The sequence below is a fragment of the Microchirus variegatus genome, assembly GCF_963457635.1.
Source record: "Microchirus variegatus genome assembly, chromosome: 14".
In the NCBI taxonomy this organism is placed as follows: Eukaryota; Metazoa; Chordata; class Actinopteri; order Pleuronectiformes; family Soleidae; genus Microchirus; species Microchirus variegatus.
In genome coordinates this window covers 5317763-5334138 of record NC_139815.1, presented here as the reverse complement: position 1 = coordinate 5334138, position 16376 = coordinate 5317763, and the positions used below count along the sequence as shown (strand labels likewise).

Here is a 16376-nt window from a genome sequence, read left to right as displayed (position 1 = left end):
TGAGGAAGTTATGGGCCATCCTAAGGTTCATGTCTAACAGTCTAAAACAGCAACCAGGCTTCTCAGATCGTTGGGTCTCAGCAGGAGGTACAGTAAATCTGTGTCGTCGGCATAGCAATGGAAAGAGACATTATGCCGCTGGATCATTTTTCCGAGTGGGAGCATAAATAGAAGTGGGATAGACGTCAGATGTAGGTAGTCAGAAGCCAGATGAATCACCTCGCTGCCAGTTTAAGCAGCCTTAAGATCCCTTAAAGCGATAGGCTCTAATCCTTTAAACGGAGAGCTGGTCGGGAGGAAGAGATTGACTAATGGTGTATTGATGTGAGATATTATTTAATTTTTGTACAGCCTGCCAATTCATGTTAAAAAATATCAACAATATTATTATTAATAATAATAATAATAATAATAATAAAAGCTACATGATGGTAAAAAACGTTTATGTATTACATTTCCTCGAGTTGCATGGGTTCCCTCTGGGTACTCCAGCTTATGGATTTGTAAAATACAGCCCAACTGGTATTATATACCATAAATCATGTGATCTATCCAAAAACGACCAATGGACCTACTGATAAAAATCTTCTATTAGAAAGTTAAAGACAGAAACCTACTCAATAAGGTTGTCAGTGTCAGTGGTTGCCTGCACAACAAACTTTACAATAACTCTACAACAAATAGCTGAACAGGGAAGCAAGCTCCATCTTGTCCGACTGCTCTCATCACTTACATAATCAGTTTCAGGTTTTATCATCAGCTTCACTGCTTAGACTCCCATTTGCAAAGTCAAACGGATATAAACATCCTTTGTACCTTCCACTGTTCTTCTTTTGAATGCCAGAAGGGAAAGGTAGTCAGGGTGAAATAGCCTCCTAACTATAGCGTTGTAAACTTAGGTTTGTATTGCTATTTGTAATTTATTGCAATATATGCATTCTTTATATTTTTGCTTTGTGTACTCCTGCTGCTGCAAAATGAATCGCCCCATTGGGGACAAATAAAGACATTGATTGATTGAGAAAAATATACTATCTTGTGATATCTATGTATAAAAGACCTTAATTAATAAAGGTTGATCACAATTGATGCAGCACATTAATAAATGATATAAAAAGTACTCCTGTTATTTAAAAAAATAGGATAACTTTACCAATGAGATACTAGTATTATGGATATCTCTGCTGAGTTTCGGTGAAAATCATTCTTTAATGATAGTAAATTTACTTTGTTTCCTTTTTTGCAGAGTATGGGAGAAATTTCTTACTGTATCATCTGAATGCGATTAAATAACACAACTGGATACAAAGACTGGGTACTATTTAATGGCAATTTTTCTTTTCCAAATCAATCAAAATCAAACAATGACATGTTTTTATTTCCCTGTGTCACAAACAAATGTAGAGCAAGTAGAACATCCTCACTGATGAAACATGTCCTTCACCAGGTCTGTTACCAACGCTATGGGATGCCCTTCAGTCTGTAGACAAACACACAACCGCACATTCGTCCACACACATTTTTTTTTAATTAAAGAAACATTTTGAGTTAAAAAATGTCAATGTTTACTCTGAAAACAGGAAACATCTGTGACCACTGACCTTTTCAGCAACTCCTCTGTGGACACTTGTCCCTCGCTAACCTCATCACTGTTGTCCGTCTTCTTCTTCTTACTCTTTTTCCGATGCTTTTCTTTGTGTTTATGTTTCTTCAGTTTTTTTTCCTGGAAAACAATGTTTACTGAAACATGGTCCTAATACTCCTGTAATTCCTACGACAGGAGTATTAGGACCATACTGAAGAAAGAAAGAAAGAAAGAAAGAAAGAAAGAAAGAAAGAAAGAAAGAAAGAAAGAAAGAAAGAAAGAAAGAAAGAAAGAAAGAAAGAAAGAAAGAAAGAGAAAGAAAGAAATCTGATCTGAGATGATCAGCTGCATAACAAGGTACATGGAGCATCTTGTCAAGTTATACTTTGGGTTTGGGCTACACAAATAAGGAAATACTTATACAAATACATATATACAAATTAGGTGCTTTTTGGTATTAATACAAATCAGCATCACATGATCATTATCATCAAGGCTTTAAAGATTATGTAAAAAAAACACTCTCTCCCAGAGAAAGAATCACTCAGGCTTTGAGGAAATCCTGTCTTTTGTGGAGGAGGAAATGGCTGATTGTGGTATACTGTAGGGCTACAGCTGGTCACATCTGTGTACTACTTCAAGAGGTTTCGAGCAGGGCATCTCTCATGTCCTCAGTACAACAGAGGGCACAACGTTTTATGGTATATACTGTATATATGTTCTTAATATATGTACAATATAATAGACTTCATTCTTGAAAGCTTAAATATTTTTTTCTTCACCGTGGCCCTAATACTCCATCATACAATTTCAACAATTTAAATTCATCTTTTTCATTGTTTACCTTCTTGTCTTTCTTGTGTTTGCCCTCCTTTTTCTTGACTTTCTTCTCCTTGTTCTTCTTTCTTCGTTCGTCTTCTGCACTGGAGGAACAATGGGAGGTGGCACCTCTGACTGAACAGAGAAAGAGCAGGTATAGTTATTCAGCCGAGTCACGAGATTTCAGTCTTTTTTTTTTTTTTTTTTACATCCACTCAAATCTAAGTGAACACAAACTGCCACTGAAAAGAGTCACGCACACTTTATTCTGTTATACAGCTGATTCTTGACTCTACTATTCTATACTATACTATACTATTCAACAATTCACTCAACATAGTATAATAATTAGTGCTGTGCATGTGAATGCACATTAACGCATGACGAGTTTCCATGACGACTTTTGTTTTCTCATTGGAACTCTTATGTCCAACACTCACCGTCAGCACCTGAAGGGGGTGGCAGCTTTGGGCCAAACTCTCCCTGCACCAATGTCTGAGAGAAAACCTCTGGTGTGAATTGAAGAGAAAAGAAACTGAGTTACAATCGCATGTCCACAGTGACATCACATTGCATAATGTATGGGACAAACAGTTTTTCCATCACCCAATCAGTAAGAGTAAGAGTTTGAACCTGCAGCAGAGAAACAACCAGGTAGCTACAGGAGCTGTGAGGTTACCTGTTTGCTGGGAGGAACAGGAGGTGATGGAGGAGGTCACAGGTGTTGTGGATACGTCGAAGAGGTTCAGAGGGTGGAGGTCACTTTTTCCTTCACCCTCCTTTGTGTCCTCCTCCTCACTCTCTACTTCTGATGAAGAGGAGTTATCATCAGAGGAGGCAAAGATGGCCTTAAACAGATCCATAGGAGGCCGACTTAGCTCCTCCTTCTGCGCCTCCTCCTCCTCATCATCATCTCCCTTCTGCTTCTGAGCCTGCAACAATTGGAATATAACACACTTGTGTGAGTTTTCTATCTCTGATTTTCATGAAAGGTTCTAAACAGTCAGAGTTTATACCTGAGTCTGACCAGTGATGCTGGCAGGTGAAGCAGTTGAAGTTGGTAGTTCATCCTCATTGCCCTGCTCCTCCTTCTGTTCTGAAACATCCCATCTGGACTTCTTCCTCATCTCTGGAGGCTTTAGGGGAGCTGAGGTCAGGAAGTGATGTCACAAAGTGAAGATGGTGAAACAATATTATGATTCAGGGTCACACAGCAGCATAGTGGCTAAAATTGGCCTGGAAAAAGGTCTGGGTTTACAACCAAGGGCCTTTCTGTGCAAAACGAGGGGGAGTAGAACAGCGAGAGCCAATGCATGCTTCTTTTACCGATATCTTTTGTGTGACTTCTCCAAACAACTTCTCAAACTTGTCAAGACACCTGTCAAGTTTGAAATCAATCGGACTATCGGTTCCAGAGATTAACACAGTAACACAGACAGACATTCCTGGAATTTGTGCCTGACAGGGTGGGGTCGTGGCATCACGATGGTCAGCCAATCGGTCAGTCAGTCAGTCAGTCAGCCAATCACGATAGACAACAACCCTAGTGTCAATGTGAGAGTGAATGGTTGTTAGTCTCTACATATGTTGGCCCTGTGATGGACTGGCGATCTGTCCAGGATGCAGCCCCTTTTTTTCCTATGTCAGCTGGGATTGGCTCCCCTCAACCCTCATGTGGGGGACAAAGTGATAGACAATGAATGAATAAATACACAACTCACAAAAAGTTAGCGATGTTTGGCTTTTGGATTCAATTTCAGAATGCACCTAAAATGCACAATAACCTTTACAGGTGAACTTAAGTTAACCTTCTCTAAACGTATGAATGCACGTCCAATTGTTCAATGTTTGAGAACTTATTATTAATAACATGCTGTTCTCTAACAAGGTGATTAAGCGCAAAAATCACAACTGTCTGATATAAAAGTTCTGAATGACAATTTGTATTCAAACAGTCCTCTTCATCACAATGTTCAAATTTTGACACCATGAGACCAAGACAACACTTTAACATTGATCAAGTTATTGAGACATTGAGATTTTTTGCTGTGGTATTGCCACCACTTTTGTTAGCTCTTGTTTAAGATGAATAAATGACCATTGCATCCTTCTACTTAAATGCTCTACTTTCATGATCACTGTAGCATGAACTTTTCATAGGGATATTCTTCAAATATCCCTTACTTTTTGTGAGTAGTGTAGAATCAGTTAGAACTGCAGAACTGTTTTGTGTCCAAACTATGACGAAAGATGAACGCATCAGTGATACAAAAAAAACAAAAAAAATTGGATCAGTATTGGAATTAGTATTTATAAAAAAATAGTGTTGCCCTTTATTTTCTGTAACAGTCCCCACTGTGTGATAGTGTATCGTGTTTCGTTGAGTGTATCTACCCGTCATCTCTCTACTTTCTGTGACAGTCAGGAAGTTGAAGACTGAAAACTTGTCTCTCTTCACCTTTGGTAGACCAACCACACCTGACCTAGAAGACCAATGACAGACAGTTACAGAAGTAAAGTGATGTCATAACTATGGCACTGGGCGGGTGATTATGAGGTCATACCCAGGGTAGGCTTCAGGGACATTGAACCTCTTGCAGAGCAGTTTGTCCGGATGCCATTCAAACGTTTCTCTGGTCAGTTTTCCAAACATCTTCATCTTGACAGCATCTTGTTTGTTGTCAACGTCTCCCTGACAACCGCAAAAAAATCTATTAATTCAAAAAAAAAAAAAAAACCATGGAGCTCCAGTATTTAACAAAGCAAAGCTTTCTGAAAGAATGACGCTAAGACCATATATCAAAAGTTCACTTTCAAAATTGGTTTGGATGTGTTTACAATGAAGACAAAGTTACACACTAGAGGTTAATTTAAAATGGTAAAACCCAAAGCCTCACATAACATGTGCTAACACAAATAAAACTGGATCTGTTTTGGAACTTTAAAACCTTTAAATTCTACCAGACAAGACAGAGCTCTACCTCCTCATCCCGACAGACCTCCACTGCATCATCATCCTCCTGGTGCTTCGCTTCGGTGAAACGAGAGGAGAGCGAGGAGGAGGTGGGCTGGTACAGGATGGAAGCTCGGACAAATTCGTCCCTCTCCCGGCTGCGTTCCCACTCTGTCATCCCCGGGTCCATACTCTGCTCCAGAGCATCTGACATACAAATCAGTTCCACTTTTGGTTAATAGTAGAGCAGATTAGCAAAAAAAAAAAAATTCACAACTGGAAAGAAGCACCAACATTTGACAAATTTCTAAATGGTGCCATTACCAACCATCTTTTACATCAAAATGCCGATTTAAGTGATTTTGCTGTCAAATGATAGGTAAAAATTCTAATTAATAAATCAGAAATCTTTTTATATCTCTTTCTGCCATTGACTCTATACTATATTTTCTAAAATAATGAACAAAAGTTTATTGGCATTACAGATGTGAATGTGAAAAATGTACATAGATTCTGATGTTCAGGTTATAATTGGTTAGAACATTTTGTTTGTTGTATGCTATGCTGTGCAAATGATATGTACAGTAGTAAGCAAAGGATTCAGCTCCTCATGAGCAAATACATTGACCATCACGTTTTGCCGGACTAATGTTGTGTTTATGAAAATATTCTGAGTAAATGGCAGAAAGAGATATTAAAAGGATTTATAATGATTTAAAAACTATACATTTTACCTATCATTTGACACCAAAATCCCTGAAATTGGCTCAGGAAATTAAATTCTGATGTAAAAGACGATTGGAAATGTCTTTTCCAATACCAAAATGTATTGGAATACATTTTGAAATTTTCATGGCTAATGGGATTTTTCAAAAGAATGCCCCAAAAGGTGCTTTCCACTTGTGAAAGTATTTCTTGAAAAAAATGCAATAATCTGCTCTACTATAAGGTTTAGCTACCTGCAATGCATGATGGGAGGACAGGTGCTCTTACCTTTGTCTCCGTGTTTGAGGCGGGACAAGTATTGCTCGTAGCGTGCCTGTTTGCTGGGGTTCTTCACAAACGGTCTGAATGTATGTGTTGACGATTGGACACCTTTCCAAGCTGCCAGAGAGTCTTCCTGGAGGCTGGAGGAGGGGGTGCCACAGCTCTGAGGCAAAGGCTGCATCGATGACACAACTGTTGACTTAGTCACTGACCCACCTGGGTGAATGGCATTCTGGCATTTGGCAGAAGTGGTCTTGGAGTCATTACGGAGATTGTAGAGTCGCTGTCTATCTTCAGGCCTCAGCAGCTCCATCACTAAACTGGGACCTGATTTTTGAATACTGATTTGATTATTGAATAATTAAAACACATAACAGACATCTCCACATATTTTGACTACACCAAACTAAACATTTCTATTACGATATTCCACGGTCAGTTTAATTCGGTAAATCCGTTTTTTATATTTAATATCACAATAAATTTAAATCTTTGTTGATGTTTATATGACTAAATGACATATGAACATGTCCCCAATAAAAACAATTTAAATATATGGTTTTATTTAAATGTTTAATTACAGGTGCTACATTTTTTAAATAGTTCAATAACGGATTTGTGATTTGAATTGTATAAAATCTATATTTGAATCGATCTCCACTGCAGCCCCTCATTTTTCTGGTCAAGACCTTTTTGAAAGGGGTCTGAGGATTCAATATTTGATTTGCTAGCAACTAGCTGCCCTCTGCACATATTAATGTGCAGAGGGTTGGTAATAGTGAGAATAGCTGCATTATTGGGTGGGCAGTGGTGCCTGTGAATGAACATGTTATCAACCATTGTTATCATTGAAAACTAGAACTGGAGTTTGATGAGCGATTTGCTGATTTTAAGACACACCGTGACACTTTCCATCTATTTGCAGACCCCTTCTCTTCTCTATTCTCTGAACTTTAATAAAAGCAAGTACAGGACAAGGCTTACAGATGCTCATCTTGAGGCCATACTCAGAGTTTCAACTGCAACCTCCATCGGAGTAAATATGGCTCAGCTAGAAGAGCTGCACTTGTAGTAGGTAGTATGAACAGAAGTGCTGTCAGTTAGACAGAAAAAACATTTGCACTCACTGTTAATTTAATAGTTTTTTATTATTATCATACAATATTTTAAAATAAACTGCGTTTCAGAAATATTTGTGCTTTCATGTTGATGCTTAAAAACAGAAGTGCTCCCCCCCCCCCCCCACTGAGATGACAGTGCCAGCAGTGCCCCCCCTGGCTCATTTGAGTTCGAGGCCCATGATCTAGTGTATCATAAATGGGAGAGTTGTGTCAGGAAGGGCATCCAGTATGAAAAAAAATGCCAAATCAAATATGCATCTGCTGTGGTGACCCCTAAAAAAATCCCCAACACCCTGTGTCCTGTGTTGCTAATCTAGTCTGTGTCAAAGGTGACGGGTGCATCACTTAAAATATGTCTTTCACAAAGAAATGTTAATAACTTGCTTCAGTAAAGGATGGTCCACATGTATTTTAATCTAAAGGAGACTTGAAAGGAAGCAATGAAGCCCCTTTAAAGTGCATTTAAATAATTTTAACAACTCTTATCATGGTTATGACTTAGAAATGTGGGTAATTTCATTCAGTTAGGAACCTTCCAAAGCAAAATGACTTAAACCTCACTTACTGTGCAGGACATCCTCTCCCAGCAGTGCTCTCCTCTGGCTGGAGTCCAGTTGGTGGCGTCCTTGTTGTGGCTCCTCTTTGACCATGTGACCTCTGGAGTTTGCCAGAGCGTGGCGCAAAGCAGGACTAACTGTAGTGGTGCCCAAAAGTGATGGATGGAAACCATGGACAGGTCTAAAATCCGGGGGCAAGACGGGGGCTGGAAAAATCTGCAGAAAGAGTGCGTTTACTTCTTTATTTTTTCTTTATTATGTCATTCGGAATTATCCAAGTCTAAAACGCTAGCATTACCCAAGTATGAATGCAGCTTTCTTCACAAAGTCAATTAAAGTTTAAATTTCTAATGCAAAACAGAAACAATGTGTGTCCTCCTCTCAAACATACAGAATAATAATGAACACTGTTTGCCCAACCACAACCATAACACTCAGGTTTTGATGATGTCACCTACTCAGTGTCAGAGGGCTGAAATTAAATCAATACAAAATAGAAATCACAATTTTTGTTTTTTTCTGTTTAATAATTGCCATCAGTTGTTGCTGATTGGTTTCTTAATGAAATGGACTGTGGATAAATCCCTCTGAAAAAAAGAAACTCTCAAAAAGTGGTCATAAAGTGTTCCAAAAGGGCACAAGTGTGCCATTCACACGTGATGTCACAGGGGGATAGAAGTAAGCCTTCAATGACTGATAATGAACGCAGCTCAAAGTCTGTGAGTCTGTGAGGGTGCACACTCATCTCGTCAGCCATTACAACATACTGATATCAAAACTACCCAACACAGACCATACAAACTTAACGTAACTAAAACTAAAGCTCAGTGGGAGTTAAATGATCAGAAACATGATTAAAACATAGAATCATCTCAGCAGAATTGTCTCACCATTTTCTCCTTGGCAGTTTCTAGAGCCACTGTAAATCCCTCCAGGATTTTGCCGAGGTATGACAAAGCTTTACTTGTGTCTACAAACAAGAGAAAAATATATGACACATTGCACAACTACATCTGTGATACTTTGCAGAAACATTATTGAATTCATCAGCACTAAACCAATAATCTACTGATGACCTCACAGCTGTTTCGGGGTCAGGGGACAACTTCACTCTCTTTCTTCTCTTCACGCTACATGCTTGTGATGACATCATTATGTTTCATAACATGCTGTACAAACTTATAAAACTAAAAACATCTTCAACAATAGAACAGCCAGATTCCCTTCCTCCTCCTCTTCTCTTTTCCTCTGTTCTGACCCTCTCTCTATGCCCAGGCCCTCTGGGTGGAGTAGGACGTTGCGCAACAAAAAAAGGTGAGAAAACTCACCTTGCAGAAGACAGTGGATACCCACATACTGTAAGTGGTGGCTGCTCAGTGGAATTTTAGAATGCACTTTTGTGGAGCGGCACCATTGCTCTTCTGCATTTACAGCATCTACCACAGTCAATTAACACCTTTTTTGGCATTTGTGATGACGACACTGTATAAATCCTTTATCGCGCCTCTAATTGTGTAAAATTCCACTTCTTCTCTCTGCGTTAGCCATGATTTAATCGTGACTCCCAATCATTGAATATTAATCTGGAGCATTTTTCTAACCATTTATGGTCAAGCATGAAGCTTTAAAAAGATGTGATGATTTGCAATTGATTGTGATTTAAAAAGGGAAAGTGGCTTATGTGTATGCACATGTATTTATAAATTAGAATATTTATTTGCGTATGCAGGTGTTTCCTACATACGCCAAGTTTTCAGATATAACTATAAATGAGGCCCCTGAACTTGGACTCCGACTCCACAATTGATGGCAAAATGACTTGCAAGTTGTAAACAAGGACTCTAACTTTTTAACTGATAAGACTGTTTTACTGGTGTTGTAATATATTTTTAGTGGTGTGATTTCAAATATCTAACATTATAAATGATTAAAGTCATTAACGCATCTGCGTTTGGTCTGTCTGTGGCAGAGCGGACTGAAGCATGAGCATAAATGGGCACGATGTCGCTGCAGGTTAGGTTTCAAATCGTGTACAATTCAGCAACATGGTAGGGGGGTGTCTGCCGAAAGAGCCACACACACATATGCTTTAGTGTGTGAAAGTTGCTATTCATCAGTGGTTGTAAAGAATAAATGTGAACGCACCATTAGTGGCCATTCACCTGCTCACATCATGAGTCTGCTCTTTTCTCTGTTTGTCTTAAAGTAAAGAAAGTGGCAGAGCTTTTGTGTGTATCTATGAGGGAAGACAAAGACATTGCAGGTAGCTAGCAAACCAAAGTCAGCAGCATAGAAGCAGATCAGAACATGCTGATAAAGTGTGCTCAGGGTTTTTCTATTGTTGCAGCATTTGAAGAGAAGAAAATGTTGCTCCAATAGACCATATTTTAGACACTGAAAAAAAAATCAGGTCTATGCTCCTTACATTAATTATGTGATTTTACATCTAAACATCAGTTAATATAAGGTTCAATATTTGTTATGTGCAAAAACCTTGGTGACTCAAGCTCATACTTGGAACATTGAAGAATTATCGATCTTTAGAAAACCCTCACAAGTCTGGATCATTCGTGTCTTTTCAAGGACCCCCTTTCCAGGCAGTGTTACCTCTTCTGTTGTACTGCTGCGGTGCCGTCCAGCCATACAGTCCATCCCCGGGCTCCTCGCCGCCCAGCACTGTGTCATATCTTGTCATGGAGTCTTTATGATAGACATCGTCATCATTATCCTCCAGAGCGCCCACCCCAAATGCCTGCAGATTAAATGGAATGGAAAGCAACATATAGAGAATGAGCAAACGCTAGTGATAGCACTACTAACTAAGAAAAACATATATATATATATATATATCACACCTGTCCAGAGATTCCACCCCTCCGAGATGTTTTTTGTGCACCTCCAAATAGTTGACTCCTCGTCTCAGACTCAGGCTTAAATAGATTAATGTGTTCAGCAGCTCCACGGCCCAGCAGTGCCAGACCTGGGTTCAGACCATGGTACCCCAGACCCTGAACTCCTGACCTCGGGCTGAAGTCCACTGGTGTCACGTCCGCCGGAGCAAAGGTCACATTCTCTGGAGCAAATTCCTCATCATCATCGTCCTGTAAAGTATTAATTTTTATTATCTTTATTTTACTTTACTTTTATTGAAATCTGTCATCCAAGTGCGTGTTCAATTTTCAACATATTCACAGAAAGAAAACCAAGCAATTTTATCCCCACCAACCTCTGACACCTCTGAACCAGTAGGGGGCGGACCACAGCTGTAAACTCTAGATCCACCTTCTGTGATTAAAAAAGAAGAAAAGCATCTTTCATTCAGTGTGTTCATCTAGACGGGTGAAAATTACAGCTGATTTTAAAGAATTATTCATTTTTTTCACAAACCCCTTTGCCGTTGTCGAACTTTTCTCTTCACACGAGGCCCAATGCCCTGACCATCTTTCCATCCCATCTTCCTCAGCAGCTCCACTCCGATAGACGACCTGGATTAAAAATCCAACACAACTCAGAACTGAGGTAAAAACGGTGTCCAAGCTCTGCATTTGTGTAAATCTTGTGAAACAGATGTGATGGAGCAGTAGTGCTGGAAATCATGAGGTGGGGGTAGAGACATTAGTTCAGGCCAATAGTTCAGGTGAGATGACCAGAGGACACAAAAAGAAAAACTCTCCTCCACTGTCTACATGATTGCTGTTGTGAGATAATAACAACAATATTTGCTTCAGACACTGATCACAGATTATCACACAGCAAGAATAATTAACCTGTGCAAAGCTGCAGACCACATGGCATCGAAAAACATAGGTTCGAACCATTTCATATGTAAATATACATATATATGTATATTTTAGGGATGCAGCGGATTTTATTCTGTATTTTACTGAACCGGTCGGTACACCCTGTTCGGTCCAATGCGCAACGGCAAACAGCGGTATTTCGGTACATTTCATTCCGTCAAAATGTATTAAAATACACAATGAGTCATGCCGCCTTCAGCGTCAATCAGCGAACGAGACTCTGAAAAAAGGAAGTTTGAAGCGACACCGTCTTCGCATAAGTCCGCTGTGTGATATATATATATATATATATATATATATATATATATATATATATATATATAAACTATGGCATGCCCTTCAGGAAATTAATCTTTGAATATATGGAATGAAACTCTGAATATATTGAATGAAACCTTGACGTCAGTCAAGTTTCATTCAATATATTCATGTAGACATCCAGTGTTAGCTGGTCAGCATGCAGGCCTAACATTTCAGTATTTCCACTCAATTTTAATTTGTTCATTTTAATTTGTAAATTGTTATTTATGTTGATGGATATTTACGCACTTTGAGAATAAGAGATTCGTTATGAAGCTAAAATGTTACAATATTCCATGGAGCCCAGCTGTAATAACCACATGCGTGTGTAGAAAGATATGCAAGTTCAGAAATAGTGAAGTGGACTAATTATTCATCTGCACTTAATTTTGTATCCCCATGTTCCCATGAAAACAATAATATATATGGGAAGTATTGATCTAGTCTTGTCTGTTGAGTTTGAAAGGAGTTTAAAGTGGGCCCAAGCACTCTTAAATGGCTGAATTGACATATAGGCTAAAAAAAATAAGTGGCAGAGCTTTTCTACGCCAAAAAGGACACCGTGTAAGATGGATAAAAGCAGCTCTTTGAGAGATTTCTATCTGTGCATTTTTTTTATCCAAATTCACCTGCCAAGTTTGAAGCCTGTCAAGTGACTTGTTGTACAGCTATGCGATTAACAAACAGACAGATGTTCCTTTTATTTATAGACGGATGCTTAGTGAAATTTAATTGTTAGTTGGCTCCTCCAGTGATGACAGCAAAGTACCTGGCAGGTGTGATTAGCTCCACCAGGAGAGTGTCTCCCGGGATCAGCGCCATCTGAGAAATAACAGCTCTCTTCTTCTCTCTGACGTCATCTCGGCAGCTGGATGAGAACTCCTGACTGGTGGTGATTTGAGAGGGAGCAATGCCATGCTCGCTAAAGTCCTGATGCACAACAACAACAACAACAATAATAATAATATTAATAATAATAATAATAATAATAAATTAACAATAAACACAAATGACTGAAATTAATTTTCCACAGATTGATATTTTCTTTAAGCAACACAGCAATGTAAATAGACACAAAATAAAGTTAGGTGATAATTTGTTGGTACTTAAAGTTGAGTAGAACATTTTCTTTATCCCATTCATTTTAATCCATATAAAAACGAAATAACTGCAAAAAAGTTATTCCGCTACTGCTCGTGTTGTATATACCGCTCATGTCAGCCACTGGAGACACTGGCGTCTTCATCACAGCTGCCTCCCTCTTCCTCCCTCCGCAGTTTCCACAACACAATCAGTGACATTAATGAATAATTACATGGCGTAACTCAGTGAGCGCTGACTGCTTATTCTGTGCGTAATACGTATGTAACTGGATGATGACATGTGACACTGCCAAATTCATATTTTGTGGAAATGATCTGCAAATTCAGCTCACAACGATAAGTCTCTAAATGTGCATACTTTTCAAAGTTTCTGGGTACACCATCTGTCAGTATGAAAGCTGCACACTCTTTTATATATAGAGGCCCCAGGTTTCCAAAATTTTGAAAACCATGTTTTACCCTCTTTTTCTCACCTCCTCATCCATGAAGTCTTCTGGCCTCGCATTGTGATTTTCAGCTTTCTGTTGCCGTGATGAAATAAAGGTTGAAGGGGTCCAGCCTAAAAATAAAAACACAAAAAATAATAATCACCCACACATCTTGCACTTGCATAACTTTTTACCTGTGGACACCCACAGATGTTTATCCTCTCAGGTAGCCCACAGTGCTGTGTGAGTGAGACAGGGAGTGGCTACGGTAGAGTGGCGAAAGCCAATGTGTGCTTCTTTTACTGATATATTTAACAATATCGTTTGCATTACTTATCCAAAAATCGTCAAACTTGGCACTGCACTTACTCATGCCCGTAGCAGGACACCTGTCCGTTTGAAATCAATCGGATCATCGGTTCGAGAGATATGCAAATAACACACACACAGACACACACATTCCTGGAATGTGTAGATGGATTACTTCTGTTGAAGGACCTATTTGTCTCCTCATCCTTTTGACAGTGTGGCAGAGCACAGGTTACAGTCTGCTCTACTTGTGTTGTCATTGCTTATTTTAAAGTATTTCCATACTACTGGCATTGCAACACATCCACTAACTGCCGCTCACTTATATTACATGTCAACTAAGACATGACTCACCCTCTTTAGAACCAACAGTGTTGAAGTAGCCAGCAGAGAATCCTCCAGTGAATGCACCATGGAACCTTTGGTCTCGTCCCTTCTCGTCTTTCACTGTCTGCTCATGGATTGGTATGGGCTTCTTCAGTGGCTCATCTATGCCACACAAACATACACAACATTTCACACATATAATCTTGTGACATTTCATGCATCATACATTTTTGAAAAAGATTTTAGATCTTTTGCTGCAGAAGATAAAAGATGAACATGAATGCATGAGGTCGGAATATCACTGATGCTGAAATTATTCACCACACAATCAACAGAAAATGGAATAAGTCATTCCAAAAAGTTGTATTGATCATCTGACTTTAGAAAGATTGGCCGCATTTCCTACCTAGTTCAACATCGATTAAATTCAAAAATAAAGGGGACAAATGCTATAGACAATAAATGTATTTTATTTAAATGCCATATTTAGTGTCGATATGTTTCATGTTAAATGTATTAACAGAATACAGAAAAAGTGCTGTACTTTAATTAAAAAGTAAACTCCGCAGATGACTTTTGAAATTACCAATGTATTTAAGTAAATGTCAGACGTCAAACTACTGATTATTTTTGTTATTATTAATTAATAAATTGTAAATCCAAATAAGCAGCACACTACACAACATTCGTAAAATGTCTTCCCTGAAACTAGTAAAGATACTTATACGTCAACACAGGTCGGACAGGATGATAAAAGTCTGCTTTCTTAACAGGAGGCTATGCTAATAGCTCTGAACCTGCTGTTAGCTACCAGGTTGTTAGCTTAGCTTCTTGTAGTGACCGCTGGAAACGTCGCGTCTCGATTATTCACTAAAAAAGAACCCTTGATGTGGTGCAGGTTGGCGGTTTATCCAAGAGTTAAAGTGAAACGTACCTTCATCCAGAGGCTCCACGGGCGTACCATAAGTCACGAAGTCCTCTTCGCTGTCGGACGCCATTTGTTTACTACAACTACGGAATCCGCAGAAGGCGAAGCGTTACTTCTGTGAACAACGTGTGGGCACAAATTGAAATCTCTCAATACCCACATACTTGGTAAGTACGTACTTGAGAACTACGACTGGAGTGCATACTAGCCAAGTACGGGAGTACACGAGTATGATCTTGGTTCAGCAGCGTACCTCCTTGTTTTACTGTTTGAATGGCGGGTGGCGCCAAGTGCTTAAGCCTCATTACCGCCACCTACAGTGTTGATGAATTAATATATAAAATACTTTTAATAAATGCGATGTATATTGTGGACTGGCGAACTGTCCAGGGTGTACCCTGCCTATCGCCCTATGTCAGCTGAGATAGGCACAGCACTCCCCCGCGAGCCTCCAGTGGAGGATAAAGCAGTTGGTAATGGATGGATGGATATATATCATTATTTTCACATTTTAAATATTTAACTTAATTAATAAAATAGATATATTGCAGCAGTGTAGAGTATTATATACATATTAGACTTCGACTATATATATATAAACATATATATCAGGGGTGATTCTAGGGTCAGAGATTTAGGGGTGCTGAGCACCCAGAGCCTCACCACCACCACCACCACCACCCTTATTATGAGCAAAAGTAGGGCTGAACAATTTTGAATGAATATCTAATTGTGATTATTTTGACAGGAAATGTGATTGCGATGTGATTCATGATATCAGAGGGAATGGTCATTTTTACATTATTCTCATTTTCATTCAAAAAACATATTTAAAAGGATTAATGTATGATATGTGTGCAGCTCTGTTAGAAACACAGATGTTCTCCTCAGTCTTTAGAATAAGATGTGTAATAATGATTCATCTAAAATGATATTTTCACACACATTTTGACTACAACAAATATTGCGCCTTGAAAATTGCTGTATTTCGATTTCGATTTTATTATTATTGAGCTTACAAACACAATATTTGTTTAAAGCACAAGTTCATTTCATAAGAGAAGCTGTATTCTCCATTGTGGGTATGACATTTAAAAAAATATATATATATATATACATATACATATAGCTGGTTTATATTACATGCTACTTTAGGTCA

The 16376-nt window shown here is 38.8% G+C and overlaps 1 protein-coding gene across 1 annotated transcript; it reads right to left on the bottom strand.

Annotated features, from left to right (window-relative positions):
- Window positions 1-1333: 1333 nt before the first annotated feature.
- gpatch1 (G patch domain containing 1) lies at window positions 1334-15354 on the bottom strand. The gene is made up of 20 exons (XM_083900780.1): window positions 15224-15354; window positions 14317-14451; window positions 13699-13784; window positions 12892-13052; window positions 11410-11507; window positions 11249-11307; window positions 10878-11123; window positions 10630-10774; window positions 8913-8992; window positions 8031-8238; window positions 6351-6671; window positions 5386-5564; window positions 4969-5096; window positions 4799-4887; window positions 3421-3551; window positions 3084-3336; window positions 2845-2913; window positions 2430-2539; window positions 1602-1723; window positions 1334-1480 (listed from the first exon to the last, which is right to left on the bottom strand). Exons 1-20 carry the CDS (start codon window positions 15285-15287, stop codon window positions 1462-1464), a joined length of 2703 nt encoding a protein of 900 aa, XP_083756906.1. The 5' UTR covers window positions 15288-15354; the 3' UTR covers window positions 1334-1461.
- Window positions 15355-16376: the final 1022 nt, after the last annotated feature.

Coding starts and splice junctions, on each gene's coding strand:
- gpatch1 (XM_083900780.1), bottom strand. CDS start 15,287: ATGGCGTCCGACAGCGAAGAGGACTTCGTGACTTATGGTACGCCCGTG. Junction 14,452..15,223: donor CGTGGAGCCTCTGGATGAAG/GTACGTTTCACT, acceptor TGTGTGGCATAG/ATGAGCCACTGAAGAAGCCC. Junction 13,785..14,316: donor CACTGTTGGTTCTAAAGAGG/GTGAGTCATGTC, acceptor TTTTATTTTTAG/GCTGGACCCCTTCAACCTTT.